Source organism: Phoenix dactylifera, unplaced genomic scaffold, assembly GCF_009389715.1.
Source record: "Phoenix dactylifera cultivar Barhee BC4 unplaced genomic scaffold, palm_55x_up_171113_PBpolish2nd_filt_p 000263F, whole genome shotgun sequence".
NCBI classification, from domain to species: Eukaryota; Viridiplantae; Streptophyta; class Magnoliopsida; order Arecales; family Arecaceae; genus Phoenix; species Phoenix dactylifera.
Genome location: NW_024067753.1, coordinates 174,102 through 192,412, shown reverse-complemented (window position 1 = coordinate 192,412; position 18,311 = coordinate 174,102). Strand labels below are relative to the sequence as shown.

Below are 18,311 nucleotides of genomic sequence, written 5' to 3'. Positions count from 1 at the left end.
CCCTCTTGGGTTGTCTTCTTGGCCAACAATGTGCTACTCCTTCCCATAGACATACTAAAGAAGTAACCTAAAAGAAAATGAATTTATGATACTTGCAGTCTTGTACCAACAAATGGTTGACATATTACAACAAAAACGGGAACTAAGGGGTACAAAACACTATATGCTGATAAATACTTTCTCTAAACACAGATTCTTTACCACACGTAGATATCCTATATCTCCTACAGTAGTCTTGTTTCTCACTTTCTCCTTCCTAGTTTTATTATACATCTATCTCAAAATTCTCATTTCTTCCATAATCTTGTTTGCTTCTACCATTTTTATTGTGCATCAATTTCAGTATTGTCACGGATCACTAACATAAAACAAAAAAGAGCTTAGAATCCTTAATGTAATCTAGTAAAACCAACAATAATCTTCAAACCAATGTTAGCATTCTCGGTACCACGGACCATTCCAGTAGCTTATTTGTATAGGTCAGTTCAAACAATATACCCATGCATAAACATATGGCGCACTGCTGGAGTCGGCACAACAACTGTACCATGTGTCAGTATAGTGCTGTATCAAGCCTCTGAATTATTCCACTATGGTACTAGGTCAGCATGCTACACTCCATACCCATGCTATAAAACCACCACTTGTAGTTTACAAAAGGACAGCCTAACTTAAAAGCTCATGCTAGAGACTTCACTAAATCCCAGCCCAATCAATGAAAAGATAAAATGCAAAGGCAAATCAAGAATAAAATGAGGAAAAAATGCTAAGGGGCTGTCATTATCTTATACTAAATATATATAAGTGAAACACTCAAACACTACATCAACAAACAAAATGCTTAAGTATCAAAAGTGGTTATGAGTTCAGGAATTACCATAGTGTAAAAAATCATTGCTGAAAGATATTCTGTTTCACCAACTGCTTTTCTTCTGCATTCATTCCAATCTGAGAATGTCTTTTTATCTTGACATTTAATCTATCCATTAAGTCAATTTGAGTTAGTAAATGAGATCAAATTTATCATACAATAACTAGTCACCACTATCAGACATAGCCTATAGAATGGTTAAGCAAAGATGTGGCACTTTATAAGATGTTCCTGAGACAACCTAGAAATTGATGAGGAAAAATGTTGAAGATAAAATGGAACAAGTACATGAACAAAACGATTAAAGAATAAGAAAATTTCGAAGGAAATAACAAATAAAGGCAATAATACTATGCAAAATTGACCTCTACTTAAGCCCAACAGTTAGAAATATCTTGCATCACATCTGGAAATATTGTTTTGAAACCCTTGCTGTGGGAGATTTCTAGGAAACCAGCCACTGGACCAGATTCCCCAAAATGTATTCATGTCTCTATAAACCCATCATATCATTCCTACTCACATGTGAATCAGAACTCTGCAACTAGTATTCCAAAGCAGGGTTCTGCACAACTTGGCAATGAATATGTAACTGTACAGCAAAAAGTAAGCAAGTTGACAACATTATTAAGACTCTAATAGTAATAATGGCATCGTGTTGATTCTGTAAATGTTTATTGTAGCTACTGTAGTCAAGGACTTCAGAATCTATGATTTGATTAGTATCTTTTCGTCATTTTTGGCAAGTTAACTCAGGAAGCATATATCATACTTATTGAAACAGAAATTGACAGCTACATTTGATACTTCATCATTAATAAGAATATAGAATCACAAATAACTTCTGTTATCTAGAGATATATAAAGTAGTGTTTCTTGAAAGCCTCCCATTGGATTTTCACAAACTAATATTGTCACGCCCCCGCCTCTGCGAGGCACGTGAGGCACCTAGTGCCCACGTGGGGGCCACATGAGGGGGGACCGCGGGGCTCCCCTGCCAGATATTGTCCGGTTCTGGGGCTTCACGCAAGCGTCCTTCACCCCTCCCCGGTTTTGTTTTCCACCCAAAACGCGTCTGCAGGATTAGGAGACACCCGCCTCATATGCCCAGGCTCTGGAACGAGTCTTTCCGATGTGGGGCTATTGGGCCTCACACCCTTCCCACCATCGGACAAGAGCCGTCCTCGGCTCTGATACCAAATGTCACGCCCCCCGCCTCTGCGAGGCACGTGAGGCACCTAGTGCCCACGTGGGGGCCACATGAGGGAGGAACACGGGGCTCCCCTGCCAGATATTGTCCGGTTCTGGGGCTTCACGCAAGCGTCCTTCACCCCTCCCCGGTTTTGTTTTCCACCCAAAACGCGTCTGCAGGATTAGGAGACACCCGCCTCATATGCCCAGGCTCTGGAACGAGTCTTTCCGATGTGGGGCTATTGCATTTGGTATCAGAGCCGAGGACGGCTCTTGTCCGATGGTGGGAAGGGTGTGAGGCCCAATAGCCCCACATCGGAAAGACTCGTTCCAGAGCCTGGGCATATGAGGCGGGTGTCTCCTAATCCTGCAGACGCGTTTTGGGTGGAAAACAAAACCGGGGAGGGGTGAAGGACGCTTGCGTGAAGCCCCAGAACCGGACAATATCTGGCAGGGGAGCCCCGCGGTCCCCCCTCATGTGGCCCCCACGTGGGCACTAGGTGCCTCACGTGCCTCGCGCAGGCGGGGGCGTGACAAATATGTTGGGCACTTGTTATTCTGTAACTCCCACTGCTACATATCTAGGTAATACTAGTTCAGACTGTATAGATGTATATTTTTCTTTGACCTCAGTTAAATAATAGAACTTTTGAACCTTTCTAGTGCCTTATCTGCAGATGTAAGCATTCAAAATAGTACAGAATATTGGATTGGTAGAAAAAGATCAAGTTTAAGTTCTTCCTTTTTCAGTTTCAATAATTTATGCAATTTGATGCAATGTGCCACTGAAGATTTGACATCATAAATCTTAAATAATAATCATTTCTTGAAGCAGGTATTCCGTTTTGTAAATATAAATGAGACCTTGATGCATGGATCAAGTATTTCAGAATGAAATCTGTAAGATAATAATACATATGAGAGAGATAGTGGTGGTTTTCTTTTCTTCTTTCTCTCTCTGTCTTTTTTTCCAGGATTGTGGGTAGGGGGCAGTGGGGAAACTACGTAGAGTTTTTCTTCTGGTATTCCGGGATTGCACACCAGTCGTTTGGAAACTTTCGATTTTAGATCAGTAATAATTCCATCAATGCTCCAGTCTGGCACACTTGAAATGGGGGATGTTGAAGGGAAAAGGATTTTAACATCTTGTTGCTTACCAAATACTGCAGCAAAAGAACATGAGAAAGATGAGTTTCATAAGGCTTGCAACATCATCGTACACTCTGTACAGGGCAACAATGTTTCTCAACATGTTAGTAATCTGCTGGTATTCAAGCACAAGGGAGTTGCAGGAGTAAAATGGAAAAGGGCGGGGGAGGAGGAATCAACTTAAAGTGGAGTCCCCTTGTTGATAAAAATCCAGGATTCAGATCGCACGGTCTCCCAAAAATGAAAACATATTGTTCTTGGCGCTCGAGTTTTTGACAATAATGATGCTGACTTCGTTCCATCAATTGGCACCACACACCAGTTTTTCATAGAGCCAATAATTACCATTACCTTTTATACCACCTCATGGTATGTTGTACATGACATCTATTTCTTGTGTAAACCCTGTTGGCTGCAAAGTTCGTGAGATGACAATATAAAAAGAGAAAGTTCCCACGTGCATTGTAAAGTTCATAGAATGGACATTGTGAGGATCAATCAAAGAGAAAGAATGACATCAAAGCTACAGCATAGTAGTGTGACATGCTAGTATTTACTTTGCTATCAGTATGAAGTTCATCATCACGTATGCTTTCTGTGGCTTCTGCTAAACTGATATAAGAATTTTAGAGAGCCAAAAACAGCCAGAAAAATAAACAAGGCAAAGATATGAGCACTTACTTTATTAGGCATATTCGCATCAGCCCCAGCTTTCAGTAAGCATTTAATAATCCCAGTCAAGCCACCACGAGCTGCCAATCCAAAGGGAGTTGCTCCAATGGAAATATTACCATTCACATCAGCGCCTGCGTACATGAACAGAAATACATAATAAATTGTTTAGAAAAATTCTTCGCATCTCAGAAGTGAGAGGTCTCTTTGCTCTCTCCGATAAAATTTGTTTTTTTGTAGTCCTACCACATTTTATAATTTGTTTGAGAAATTTCATGAGCAATGATATTACATTGACGATTCTTTTATAGGGCTTCTCTGAGCCACTTGACTAGAAAGCAGGCTGCTGCCAGGCCAAAGGTGTGAAATTCTCCAAATTTTTTTCAATCAAGATCCTAAGAATAGCAGATCATCTTATTAATTCCTTCATTTCCTGAAGTTCTTTGTAGTCACTCCTAAGTGAACATTATGGTCATTAAGATGATGAAAGATCCAGGCTTACTTTCATATAATCATCTTCATGCCGTTTAGATAGGTAATATTAAAGCTCAATGGATCAGCTACATGGTGGACATTTTCTTTCTAGGCCTTAAATATCAATCAGAAGAAATGAAGATGAGATAGTACACGCAAAAGTAGACGTAGCAAAAGGAATTAATTTGCAAATTCTGGAAACTGGTGTGTGATTACTGGATATCATCCAGATTTGTCTAAATAAGATTTGCTGGATATATCATCTGTCAAAATCCATGAAGCCTGCAATCCAGCATCAGCAAGAAATTTCATAGAAACAAACAATGATCCCGATCAATGGTAGATGATTTTTCAATTATACCTCAGTCAAAAACCAGAAATGTGCCCACTATGAGATATTAAAGCACATATGGCCAACAAACTTGTTTACCTCGATCAGTTCCTCCATGCATTGCAGTGAGCCTGCAAGAACAGACATCATCAATGGTGTAAAGCCATTGTGTGAAACCTTCTTGGGCTGGAAATATAGAAGCAAGATGAAGTAAAAAAAAAAAATGGCTAATAACTCCAACAAAAGTAAAATATAACAAAGATCCTCTGTTGTAGAATAATGTCTAAGGTACAAGAACTACACCATGCTGCATATATCGTGTCCTTCCACATAACTAGTTACATATGTAATAGCAAAAACAGGCAAGATGGTAACAGAAGTAAGCCCCAAAGAGAAATTGCCACATAGGACAAAAAATACCATATCTGATCTGAAGGATTACCAGAACTTCTTTCTGTCAAGGCAAGTTTGATAACTCATGCCATTTGTGATACCCTGACTATCTATCAGGAGCAACCAATAATACACCCCCATTCTATCAGCCACTTGCAATAATGCATGTTTCTTGTGCTTCATGCTGATCTGGGAAATTGTACTTTCTTTTTGGGTGTGGAAAAATTACTGTTTGTTAGCAAGCTTGCTAATGTTGGTCTACCAGTTTGTTCTCGCCATCTTATCTTTGCTCAGAAATTCATACAAGCAAGAAGATTATGCCTTGACTAGGTTGAACTGTTTGCACCACACATCAGCCAAATATCAACCAAGATACTTGATCAAATGATGAGTCAACCAAAATATAGTCAATGATTAAATGATAATAATCACAAAGGCATGAACTTGGGCAATTATACCTCACACAGGTCGGTCAAGAAAGGAAAGTCATACAAGGGAACAACTACCAAACAAAATTAAATAACTACAAGGAGATCACAATATTTTCTGCTAGTAGCCTCAAGAGAGTCTTGTTGTACCACATTCTGTGGAATTCTCATTAGTGAAGCACTTGGCCTTACCCTTATCTTCTATTCATGATAAAGCCTTCGGAATGCTTTGACTTAATTCATCCTTATTTACGAGGTCCTACCTAATAGTAACAATTTATGTAAAAATCAAGAAATCAGATAACATCATTGCAAAGATCTATAAAAAGAGTGGAATAATGAATTAGGTAAATGAAGAAGAATAAATTGAGGAGGCATGTGATGCCTCATCTAAGAATTTTAGTGAAAAGTCTGATACTTCATTTAATTGAAAAAAATACAAGAATATCAGTTGTACCTTCATGAATTTGTCATTCTCATTATATTGAGCTGAAAAGAAGAAAGAAAAGAGGGACAAAGGAAAAGAAATCAAAAACCTTGAGTTGAATTATAAAAGTCATTTGTCACCGATTGAATTTATAAACCTATCCCACTAAACTTGTATTGGATTCCATAAAGGGGTAGGAGATATATCCAATAAAAACATGAATTTAAGTTAATTCCAGTGGGTCAAATTAAGAAATCCATGTTAAAGTTATAGCCAACATAGTTGTTTCCTGTATCAGACCCAAAAATTGTTCCAACTATGTTCAAACTTTAATTATTACCTCGATACAAGCTCAAATTTGAATGACCTATCACAACACACTGAAAAGCCTATATGGTAAGCTTTTCAATGATTTGAATCACATGTGCATAACAAATACATGTTTTTATTAGTAGTTCAATCATCTTGTATGTCAACATTCTTGTTCTCTTCAGCTTTAACGGACAAAAAAGTATAAAACTTGCCTCCAGCCTCGGATGTTGTATGCGTTTATCCATGTTGACCAGCTAGGAAGGACCACACTTTTCTGCGAAATGACCCACAAACTATAAATTTGCCACAGACCTTCATGTTTCATCTTTAAGGTCCAAATATTATAACTTGCAAGCACCTGGATACAACTTGATTTTCATATTCAATCTCAAGAATACAACTCTGCCATCAATTACAGGAGAACACTAACCCCAAAAAGCATACTAGCACCAAAAATGCTCTTTTGGAAAGTCAGCTTCCTTTTGTTGCCAAATGAGCATAATCTATAAACTACAATTCATTTGCCTTCATCCACCTCAATTCCAATGCGCTTAATTGACTTTCTTAGACTATAGCTTTAACCCTACTTTAGGACTAGGAGTATATGTTTGAAAATTGAAAGCTACCTCAGTTGTGAAGATGCGTATTTCCCAATATGTAGGAGGATGAAGGTTTCAAGCATTGAATTGCATTTTCAAGGAAAGAGACAATGATGGAGAAGTAAGATGTGGTGACAAACAATTTGTGGAAAACTGGTGGCACCGTGGCAGAGCAAGAAAATTTGGCATAAGTCACAGTAATCATGAAACAATACGCCATATAGATCAATCCAATTGTCTACTTGTTCTATCATGAGCATTGATTGAAGTCTTGAGATCCTCAGTTAAAAAAATGATGTATCCCCCATTCATTCCACACATCTACAGAAATATGCTGCTTACAAGCACATAAATTTAGATGATTCAAACTAGAGATAGTGATATAGTCCACGTAATAAGCAAAAGAATTTTGACCATGGAAACGAACATCAAAGACATATTGATGATAATGGAACATAGAACATTACATCTGCTTTGTGATTCAACAAAATCTTTGTAGTAGATTCTTGTCCACAACCAGCAGCCACATGCAGAGGATTCATTCCACAAGAGTCTTCCAGGTCCACATGTATTTGTCTTGAAATAAGCAAGCATAAAAAGTCACAGTATCCTAAGAAGATACAAGAATAAAAAAATCAAAGGGAGAAACGCCCTAATATTATCTAAACCCGAGGCATAAATCTACGCAGCAAGTATAGCGTAAGTATATTTTCACTCGAATAATGAGGTTTGGAGTATATATGAAGTATATCATATATATTTTCTGAAAGTTTTAAATTTGCAATAGACAATGTAAATATTATGGCATGATTGAATTATGTGATCAACAAACCTAGCAAACATGACTGAACGCACATAAGTAAAACTCATGTTGAGAAAAGATTTTTAATAGTGTCAGCTGTCACTTTATGCATTACGAAGTGCATAGTGCTTGATGTAGTTAGTACTAACAAAATGACCTGCACAGACTACAAAACCAGGGAAAAAATCAATAGACATACTCATATGAACGTATTCCACAATGATATGCAGAACATAAGAATCCATTATACAAATGCCTATTATTTACTTTTATCAGCAAAAATATAAGTTCCCAGAAAGCCATCTTTAGAAAGCAGAAAGAAAGTTTTGCTTAAGTTGAGATTACTCATTCTATAAGATTTTAGGTGCTAATACAATTGAGATTCGACTTTCTTTGAGCTTAATTGTGGCAACTAGGCAGTAATGTATGTTCTGACAAAGCATCACTAAAAAGATCAAGATGCATTTTTCTTGGAATAAGAGAACAGAGAAAAAATATAAGTGGACCTGCATGACCAAAGTAATTTAGAAGGTTAAACAGTTGATTCATATGGCATAACAAAATCAATCCCCACATGCAAATAGATATTTCAAGGCACTTAGGAAGATAATGTCGGTTGACTAACATGATGTTGTTAGTTATTTGAAATTTTGCAAGCAAATAGTAGAATTTAGTTTTATAAATGCTTATAAGGGTTGCAATCCTTCAACCAATTTGCCAACATGGGATCACATTAGCACGTTTTGATACGGCAATGGCAGGTTTGGGTCATAAACAAATTGGCCGAGCAAACCAATTCAGCAAATGGGCAGTTTTCAAGTTTATAGACTTGACCTGCTTGATGTGAATTGACCCATTAAACAAGCAAGTCGGGTGGATATAGTTATGGCCAAAACTTCAATGTGATTCTACACCGACATGCTTAACTGCGTGTGGACACTAACCACTATATACAAAAAGTTGCATATATGGAATATCAGGTATAGCGATAGATTGAATAGATGTTAAATTAGTGGGTTGACATTGGTCAATAGATTAATTGGGTAAGCAGCAGACTAAGTATGCCAGATTTGATATAAGTGTGTCACAGTAGGTTAACAGGTTAGCCATTGCATCGCAGACCCAATCTGGCCTGATTTGTACTTCTATCAATAAAGCAATCTTGGTTGTTTGGTAGAAAAAGCTTTTCCCTTCTTCATTTTCCATTTTTCTTAAGGTTTCGGCATTCCAAATCTAGAAGAATATATTTTCACAAGTCAAATATTATTTATGGTATATTATTAAACATGTAGAACTATAGACAGCCCTTAGAATGTAAATATAACATTATATTTACTGCCAAACTGCAAACTTCAATGCTTAATGAACTGTTGCGACATTCTCAAGGAAAACTTTATATCAAAAAAGCGCTTAACCATCTAATGTCAAATCTACAGTTTTTTCCAGTTTGTTTCAAGCATGAGGTTGTTGGGCTTGCTCTCTTAAACTACCACCACCCAATCCCGCCCCGCCAACTTATTTTTTTTGCAATTGAGCCTATCTTTGAGGCCCCACACATGCAATAAACCTCTTTTGTACATACAATATCAAACCTTTGCCCATGGCTAATTCTCAGACAGTCTGATGTGCTTGGCAAAATTAATATTCAACTGCTAAATAGACGGCATTTGAATCAAAGTCTCGGATAAAGATCAAATAAATACATGCATATGTCTGTAAACATATAGCAAATACATACCTATGCTTGTAAACATATAGCTGTAAATATGCACAAGTAAAACATGCACATGCATGTGTATGTTGTATGTCACAAGTATGCAGGTACATGGATGTGTCCTCAGACTTATAACTCCAAAAAAAAAGTTTTGCAGTCTTAATAAAATTTGAGTTTTAACTTTAAGATTATCATACTAATTTCTATTATAGATCTTAAGATTTATACTAATTGAGGCATGTGCATTCAACTCATCCACCTGCTTGCTCTTTCACCAATTTCCCTTAGTTGTACAAGTAGTCTGATCAGATTATTAATGGAAAATAAAGCATATACAGCTAGATTTTTGTAAAATATTTACTGAATCTCCACCATTCATCCACTTAACAAGTTATTAAATGCATGTCTGAAATTTGTATGTAAATTTTTTTCTACCTTTCTTCTTGACTGTGTTGGTGTTCCTTTTTTCCCTATCTTTTTATATTCCCAATCTCCTTGCCCTTTCGCCTCTATGTCCCCCATCCATTACTTACATAATTTTCTTATCGTATATCAATCCAAAAGATCTGCTGCATCTATGAGAACCAAGATTAAGGGCATGTGATTCAGATTTGACTTCCTTGTACCTTCAAGAGGTAGTTGTCCATCTTCTGCACTATTATATAAGAAATTCAGTATGGACGCCATCTCTATACAAGCTATAATAAACAATAAGTTATAATTACCAGTTATTACCAAAGAAGCAATATCTGCCACAGGTTCTGCCGTCGGTATCAAACCACTTGTCTGTACTCTTCACCAGACATTTTATTTAGAACAAGATCTTAAAGCAAGTGTCAGCCTTAAATCTGCAAAATTTAAATAAGCTCAAAGGCCCCATATCTTTTACTCCACTAATCATTCTTTCTAATTAAACTTCCTGGAAACCTAGATGGGAAGCCTATAAAGAAAATAAACATAATTGCAGTTTAGGCAGCTTGAACGATCATTAAAAGGAAAAGAGGAGAAAATATCATGTCAACTTGAAGACCACAATTAAAGAGAATCAAGATGCAATATTGCTGCTTCTGAGACAACACTACAAGTACAGCAGGCTAAAACAAAGCCTGGGGATAAATACACACAATATAAAGATGCTTGTTGAATAGAGTTCATCAATAATTATGTAATTGCACAATTAGAATCATTGCCACTATTATTATGCATTGTAAGACCGCTGATAATTTTAAGTGATGAATGTGATCGGGATTATAGGGGAAAAAGAAATTCAAGAGAAGAATGGAAATTGCCAACGAACAACTATTTTAACCAAAATATGGATGCAAACAAAAATTCACAAGTACACGACAAAAAGAATTATATGTAAAAATCTATCAACGTAAGTAATCATATAGAAAAAAGAAAGCTTCTGATGCATATGAAAATAAAATCCGCAAAGTTTAATACCCCTTTTAATTTCCATAACAAATATTTCACCAAGACCAGGAAGGAAATTTCAAGAACCTCTTCCCGCGGCATGATGCAGACAGGTGGCATGTATAGCAGGATTGGCGCCATGATGAAAAAGATAGATGGCATGTCGTGCTTTCCATGCAAAGTTGCTAGGTAAATTGGAGTTTCATCTGAAAAAGGAGGATTATTGAAAAAGAAATGCAAAGTTCAGAGAAGCGAGTTCTTGAGCACGCAAGAAGTCGCATAATGATAACGAGCAATCGTACACCAGAAGATCAAATAAAGAATACAAAATTTTCCGCTTAAGAAGAAAAAGGAAGAAAAAGAAGAAGAAAACCTTTGTCGGAGAGAGTTAATGTCGAGTTCGATCTCCTCAACCAAATACTTGCACACTTCCTTTTGCCCCTCGATGGCAGCTAAATGGAAAGCTCCGTGGCCAAGCTCGTTCTTCACATCTCGGATGGCAACTAAAGGGTTCTTCACATCATCGAGCATTCCTGTCGCCTCTGCATAAGAATAGGGAGAGGGTGACAACAAAAAAAAAAAGATCAAAAGTTCGAATCTGGACCAAAGGAAGGAACCCTAGAGAGGTCAGAAAGTATGCTTGAGAACAAGGAGATCTCCATAAGAAGAAGCTTCGAGGAGCCCTTTGGGCCAGTCCGGAGCTGAAAATGAATGGAGAAGAGCAATCAAAAATGGCGTCAGAAGATAAGAGATAGAAGAAGGAGAACAGGAGAGGGACGAGGAGATGGGAGCTAGGGTTTGTATCAAGGAAGGAGATAGGAATGGGGGAAAGGGGTTACTCTTTCGATTTCATGGCTCTTCGTCTCCTGGGTTTTGTTGGGGTACCGGATGCCATGAGGTGAGGCAGAAATGGAAAGATGAGGGGAGACGAGGGAACGGGGGTAAAATTTGTAGTAAGGATGGTATTGAGGCGGCACAGAGGGAAAATTGGTGTGGGCCATTCGATCATGCTTTCCCACTCGGAACACAAGATCACCAGAACACACAATATCCCATCCATGCATGATGGAGCTGATTTCTTTGACTTTGTTACAAAGCCATGGACGGGCATGATTGGCTAACTGACCCTCTCCAATCTAACTCCAAAGTGGATGGGATCCTCACTTTGTTTGATAGTCTCGATGATCAAGAATAATTAGTCAATGTACAAATAATTAGCGATTTGAATTAGAGGCAGCAATTTAAGACAAGATCCCCAGCTAAATATCCACCTTAAGCAAATTCAAGTTTGGCATAAACAGGACTAAATTGTACATGGATCAACCAAACCTAACTTTTTTTTTTTAAAGAGGTGGGCTCATATTTAAAGTTCTAATCCATTTAACTTATTTTAATCTATTTAATAGTTTGATCAAATCACGTGACCGATCTCTTTAGGACATGTTTAACTCACTTGAGTTCCACTTATTCTGTTTAAAACTCATTTAACCCGTTTAAACCTGTTTAACCCATTTAACCTACTTCGACCCATATATTAAACAAGTTATGTAGGTTGGTTTACTTGTTTAATGAAAAGGAGGGCTCAAAAAGACAAAGATTTGACCCCATCCACAAAGCTACATCCAATACGACCCATATCTAAGACCAAATTTCTGCTTGGACTTCTTGGCTTTGACATGATTAATATAAAATAGGCATGTAACTGAGCTTGATTTGAATCAAGGTAATCATGATCATGAATTAATCAAACTTTTATCTGATCATAGTTTTAGATATAGAACCTTGTCATTTGCCGCTCATGTTTAGCTGCCTATAGAATTTTTCATGACCCTTTGAGTAATCCAAACCATATCGAGTCCGAGTATGATGTAATATACAAGAATTATATATTATTTATTATATTTATTTTCATTAAAATGCCCATATAATTCATTCTATCTTTCTTAGGGTAGCTAATAGTTACAAAAATTAATATATGGAAAAAGCTAAACGAGAGTTTTAGTGCAAATTGTTAACACTAATATCATTATTGTTAACACTATTGCCATTAACGAGGATTTGGTTTAAACCTTCACTATGACTTCAACTTACAATGTGCTAGCTGTAGCCCCTAACTTACAAACCTATGAATCATAGGTTTGTAAGTATCGAGTTTTAGGTTGGATCAAATCAAGCAATTAGATCATCCAATGTTTGATCTATATTAGATCATGTCAAATTGATCCTAGATCATTTAAGAAACAATGTGATGACCCAAAGATTGATTCATAGATTGATTTTGATGATCACAAAACCTTGAAGTATGGATACTAATGTTTATGTTGCAAGGAGAAAGATATTTATTTTGCAAGGAACATAGCAAGTTGGAAGAACACAAGAAGGCCTCCAAAAGCTCTCAAGAAAAGTTAGAAGAAAGCTACAATTCATTGGCCCAAGTTTAAAGTTCAAAAGGTTCAAATTGGAGGAGTAAAATCAAAGGAAAAATTCGAAAGAATAGTCTTCGAGTCGACTCCAGTGGAACGCGAGTCGACTCCGATGGTTGGTAGGTCGACTCCAAAGAAAGCAAGAGTCGACTCTCAGCGGAACACAAAGAAAAAGTCAGAGAGCATTTTTGGGACTCTGAGATTCGAGTCGACTCCCGCATTGCACGAGTCGACTCCGAGACTCCGCGACCATCAACAGACAGAAAAACCAAGTTACTGCCTCTGAGATTCGAGTCGACTCCCAGACAGCTCGAGTCGACTCCAAGGCAGCGCTACACCAAGATGGCAGAAGGCTGTGTTTCGCAAACTGAGAGCCGAGTCGACTCTAAGGAAGTTCGAGTCGACTCCAAGACTGGACGAGCCAAAAGACAGAGGATCGGGAGTTCGGGCTCTGAGATTCGAGTCGACTCCCAGGACAGTCGAGTCGACTCGAGAGGACAAAATTCAAAATTGGATCCACGGACTTCAGTGGATGAGCCGACTCCGAAATTGCCAAGTCAGCTCCAGAAGTTGGCGAGTCGACTCCAGGTTAAGACGAGTCGACTCCCAGTCGAGGCAAGCACATTAATTCAAATTTGGAACAGTGGCCGAGTCGTCTCCGGTAAAACACGAGCCGACTCCTGCAACAGGCGAGCCGACTCCTGATCGTGCGAGTCGACTCCGATCCCAACGGTCATATTGTCAGGAGGTGCAGACTGGTTCCAACGGCTCTATTTTTGTCTCTAACGGCTATATTCTTGTTTCCACGTTATCAAAAGCTATAAAAACAAGAAGAGAGCTAGGAGAGAACATATAGAAGTGGGAGAGATCATCTAGGAAAGAGATCTCAAAGAGATTACAAAGGAAATCTCCCATAAGCACAAAAGGGCCATCCAAAACGAAATAGAGAGAAGAAGAGCATCCAAGTGAATCCGAAAGCTTCCTCTCCATCCGTGTGCTGCCTCGGGGATCCTCTACTTCATGCCAAATCAGAGGAGGATCAAGTAAAGAAGAAGCCGAGCTCCTCCATATTCAAAACTCGTTTGAGGGCTTCTCTTTACTCTATTTGTTTATATTGTCATATTTGCTTGTTTAAGAAGCTTTGTTTTGTTTTATACTTTGTTTTAATATCTTGTAACTTGATTCAATCAAGGGATTGAATCAAGGGGTTAAGGTTTGTTGGTGAGCCAAAGAAAAACCAACGGTGTTAAGGTTTGTTGGTGAGCCAAAGGGAAAACCAACGGTGATAGGTTTGTTGGTGAGCCGAGGGTAAAACCAACGTGTAAGGGTTTGATTGTGATCCCGAGAAAACAATCGGGGAGGTTCTAGTCGGTGAGCCTGGGAAAACCGACCGAGTTCGTTGTGCGCTCGTAAAACAACAAGTTGGGTTGTGAGCTTGTAAAACAACCGGCTGTAATCTGTAGGATTATAGTGGAATTCCCAAGAGGTCTTGGGGAGTGGATGTAGGTGCTGGGGTGCACCGAACCACTATATGTTTATTGTGTTTGTGATGCTTTTTGTCATTGTCTAACTTGCTTACTTAGATATATTGCTTGCTTAACTCGTATCTACGCATCCCTTAGTTGCAAGCATACTCAATTTACTTAATCAAGTCCCATTTAATAAATCATACTGTTGCTAAGTTTAAATTCCACTGTGCATCTATATAACTTAGCATAGTTAATCAAAAAGTCTTAGAAGTAGTTTAAAAGTTTTAAAAGACCCAATTCACCCCCCCCTCTTGGGTTGTATCTACTGGGCAACAAGTGGTATCAGAGCAGGTGCTCAAATATTATTTGTAGTCTTAACCGACTAGAGCCAAAGATCATGACAACTCAAATAGATAGTTTTCTAGGAGAAGGACAATCAATTGATACACCTCCACTGTTTAATGGTATAAACTACCCACATTGGAAAATACGCATGCGCATTTTCATTCAATCACAAAACTATTATCTATGGAAAATCATAATAAATGACCTTCACACACTCTCTCATATTAATGAGAAGGACTTAGCACAATTAAATGCTAATGCTATGAACATATTATATTGTGCTATTCAAGAAACAAAGTTTAATGAAATTTCTGCATGCTTATCTGCTAAGGAGATCTGGGATACTTTAGAAAATATTTATGATAAATCTCAGATTAGCTCTCATATGCTTCAATTATATACTAACAATGAGACTGCAGAAAAGGGTGATGAATCTCCCTCAGTCGAGTCGACTCCAAGAAGCTCAGAGTCGACTCCCAAGTTAGTCGAGTCGACTCCAATAAGGTCCGAGTCGACTCCGAGGCAAATCAGCTTCCTAAAGACAAAGAAGAAGAGGAAGCAAGAAGAAAGGAAGAAAGAGGTAAAGCGCAAGAAAGCCTTGACCAAGAGAAAGTCAGACAAGGAATTGAAAGTTAGGAGCAACAATGAACTACAAGAGGTAACTAACTTATGTCTTATGGTACAAGAAGATAAAGTAGAATCTGAATCTAATCTTACACCAAATGACTTTCATGAAAAATATTCTTATGATGAACTTTTAAATGCTTTTCATGATTTGTATAGTGAATGTAGAAAATTAGCTAGGAAAAATAAAAATCTTAAAAAGCTAAATTTGGAAATTTCAAAAGAAAGAAATTCTATTACTGAAATACAAGACAAACTAAATTCTGAAAATAAAAGTTTAAGGTCATTTTCAGAAGAATTGATTCAGAAAAATCATAGCTTAATTAAAGAAAATCAAAACTTAAGTAAAGAAATTAATCAATTAAAATCTTTTATTAACAAATTCACCGTAAGTTCAGAACGATTAAAAATGATGTTTGAAAGCCAATATGTTGCTTGTGATAAATCAAAACTTGGCTTGATTCCTTTACTTAACAATAAATCTCTAGAGAAAAAGGTTATCAATTCATCAAGCAAACCATTAAATAAGATAAGTTATTTCAAAAATGAAAAGGATGGGAATAACAACTTTACCTATCGTTCTAGTATAATTAAATCAAATGGTAAAGTTATTACTATTAAACAGATATGGGTTCCAAAAGGAACCATATGTCCTAACTCTCAAGGACTCAAGCAAGCTTGGGTACCCAAAATGAGAAAATGAGGATGTACACATAGGTGTACCAAGATACCCATGGAACAAAAGAAACTTAAAATATACTTATGAAAAGTTATTAACAAAAATCAGTAATCCTTGCATCTCATCATTATTTTTGCTTAGTATTTGATATGAATTGCTAATAGTGATCAATTTTGTGATATAGAAAATACTTTTGGAAATATGATCAAATCACTTCATAGTGTACTTTACTCACTATTGGATAAGTTGCAAAATGATTAATTTATTAAGAATAATTCTATGAATTCTCTATATGCTTGATTGAGAGTTTTTATCCATGGCATTATTGTTTATTGATCATAGATATGATAATGTGTACTTGGTATGTTTTTAAATATATGCACTATGAATACCAAGATTAAAGAAACCATCTTTAGCATACAAAATCAACTCATGCTAGTATATACTTAATCTCAAAAGACCTTGCCATTGGCTTACTTAAATTATCTTCTTAAAGGTCAAAGTTTTGCTATGCATGCTAACTAAGGAAACAACCAAAAATCATTTCTAAATCTAAAGATGTTGTTTCCATCTCTAAGTTTTCAAAAGCTTACATTGGATTTGTTCTTGGAAAATAAACTTGAAAATATTTTCTGTATTTGCTGAATCTTGTAAAAGTGTTTCAAATGATAAAGGTTTCCTAACTGTGAAGATAAAGAGTATCATGGCACAGTGTTGAAAACCAAAATCCTGATAAAGTTTATGCAGAAATTAACTATTTCAGCACCAAGGACATCTTAAGTAAAATAGGGGTAATAGAATTCTTGAAGAAATGAAAAAGACAACTGTGTATGATAGTCATCTACTTAAATGATTTTTAAAAAGCTATCATCACTGCTTGTCATACATATGATTTCTATTAGATCTATTTTTGATGAAAACTCCTTTTGATCTTCTGAAAAATGGAAAATGAACCATTGCATATCTTTCATATTTTTCAGTCGTACATGTTATGCTTGATATGTTCTTATGAAAAATAATGCCAAATCTGATAGAGATATGTCTATCCTTGGATATCATTCATCAAGCAATGCATATAGAGTATTCAATGAAAAGTTTTTAGTTACAAAAATATCAAGGTATTTTATTCTTTATGAGACTAATGATTTATTATCAAGATACTAAAATTAAATTATGTATGTATATGGTTAATCTTTTACATATAACAATCTGAAAAACTTGTTAATAATTAGAGCCAACTTGGATTTTTCAGATATGCTCTTAATGAAGAAAAAGTGATGACTACTAAAAGACTAAATCAAGAAAAGATGAAATAGATCTTGATGAAATTTTTGCATGATTAGAAGTAAAGATCACCATCATCATTTGCTTGCTTTATGAGCTTTATAGTCCATCAAATGAGTGTGTAGAATGGACTCCTATGTGCTTACTTTATTAAAAAAGATATATGTTAAATAACCACCATATTTGAAAACACTCATTACAAATATGATAAAGCAATATATGATTTGATACAAGCATCAAGAGCATGATATAAAAGCTTAAATAACCTTTTTGATAGAAGGTAATAGTGATAATTCTTTGCATCAAAAAATGTGTGACACCTCACTTGCTCAAAGTGTACATTAATGACATCATTTCTGGTTCTACTAATGAAGAGTTATATTGCAAGGTGAGTTTGAAATATGTATGATGAATGAATTAACATCTTCTCTCAAACTCCAAATTAAGACAAACAGGAAAGGGGATCTTCATTGACCAATGTTAGTCCACAAGAAAACTCTCATAGAAGATTGGCATGAAGAAGGTATGTCTATGACCCCATCTTGTAGAATTTGAAAAGAATGAGCAAAATAGATCTATTGTTTAAAGCTGTATTGAAGCATGATAGAATAATTATTTTATCATACAGCTAGTAGACCAGGTTGTATGCTCATTATGTGACCTTGTGCAAGACATCAATCTAACTTTAATGAATCATATTTTATTGAT

The 18,311-nt window shown here is 36.6% G+C and overlaps 1 protein-coding gene across 1 annotated transcript; it reads right to left on the bottom strand.

Moving 5' to 3' along the window:
- Positions 1 to 10: 10 nt before the first annotated feature.
- On the bottom strand, positions 11 to 7,446 carry LOC120105337. The gene is made up of 4 exons (XM_039117708.1): positions 7,315 to 7,446; positions 4,788 to 4,819; positions 3,893 to 4,017; positions 11 to 979 (listed from the first exon to the last, which is right to left on the bottom strand). Coding segments are annotated over exons 1-4 (297 nt in total). The 5' UTR covers positions 7,317 to 7,446; the 3' UTR covers positions 11 to 841.
- Positions 7,447 to 18,311: the final 10,865 nt, after the last annotated feature.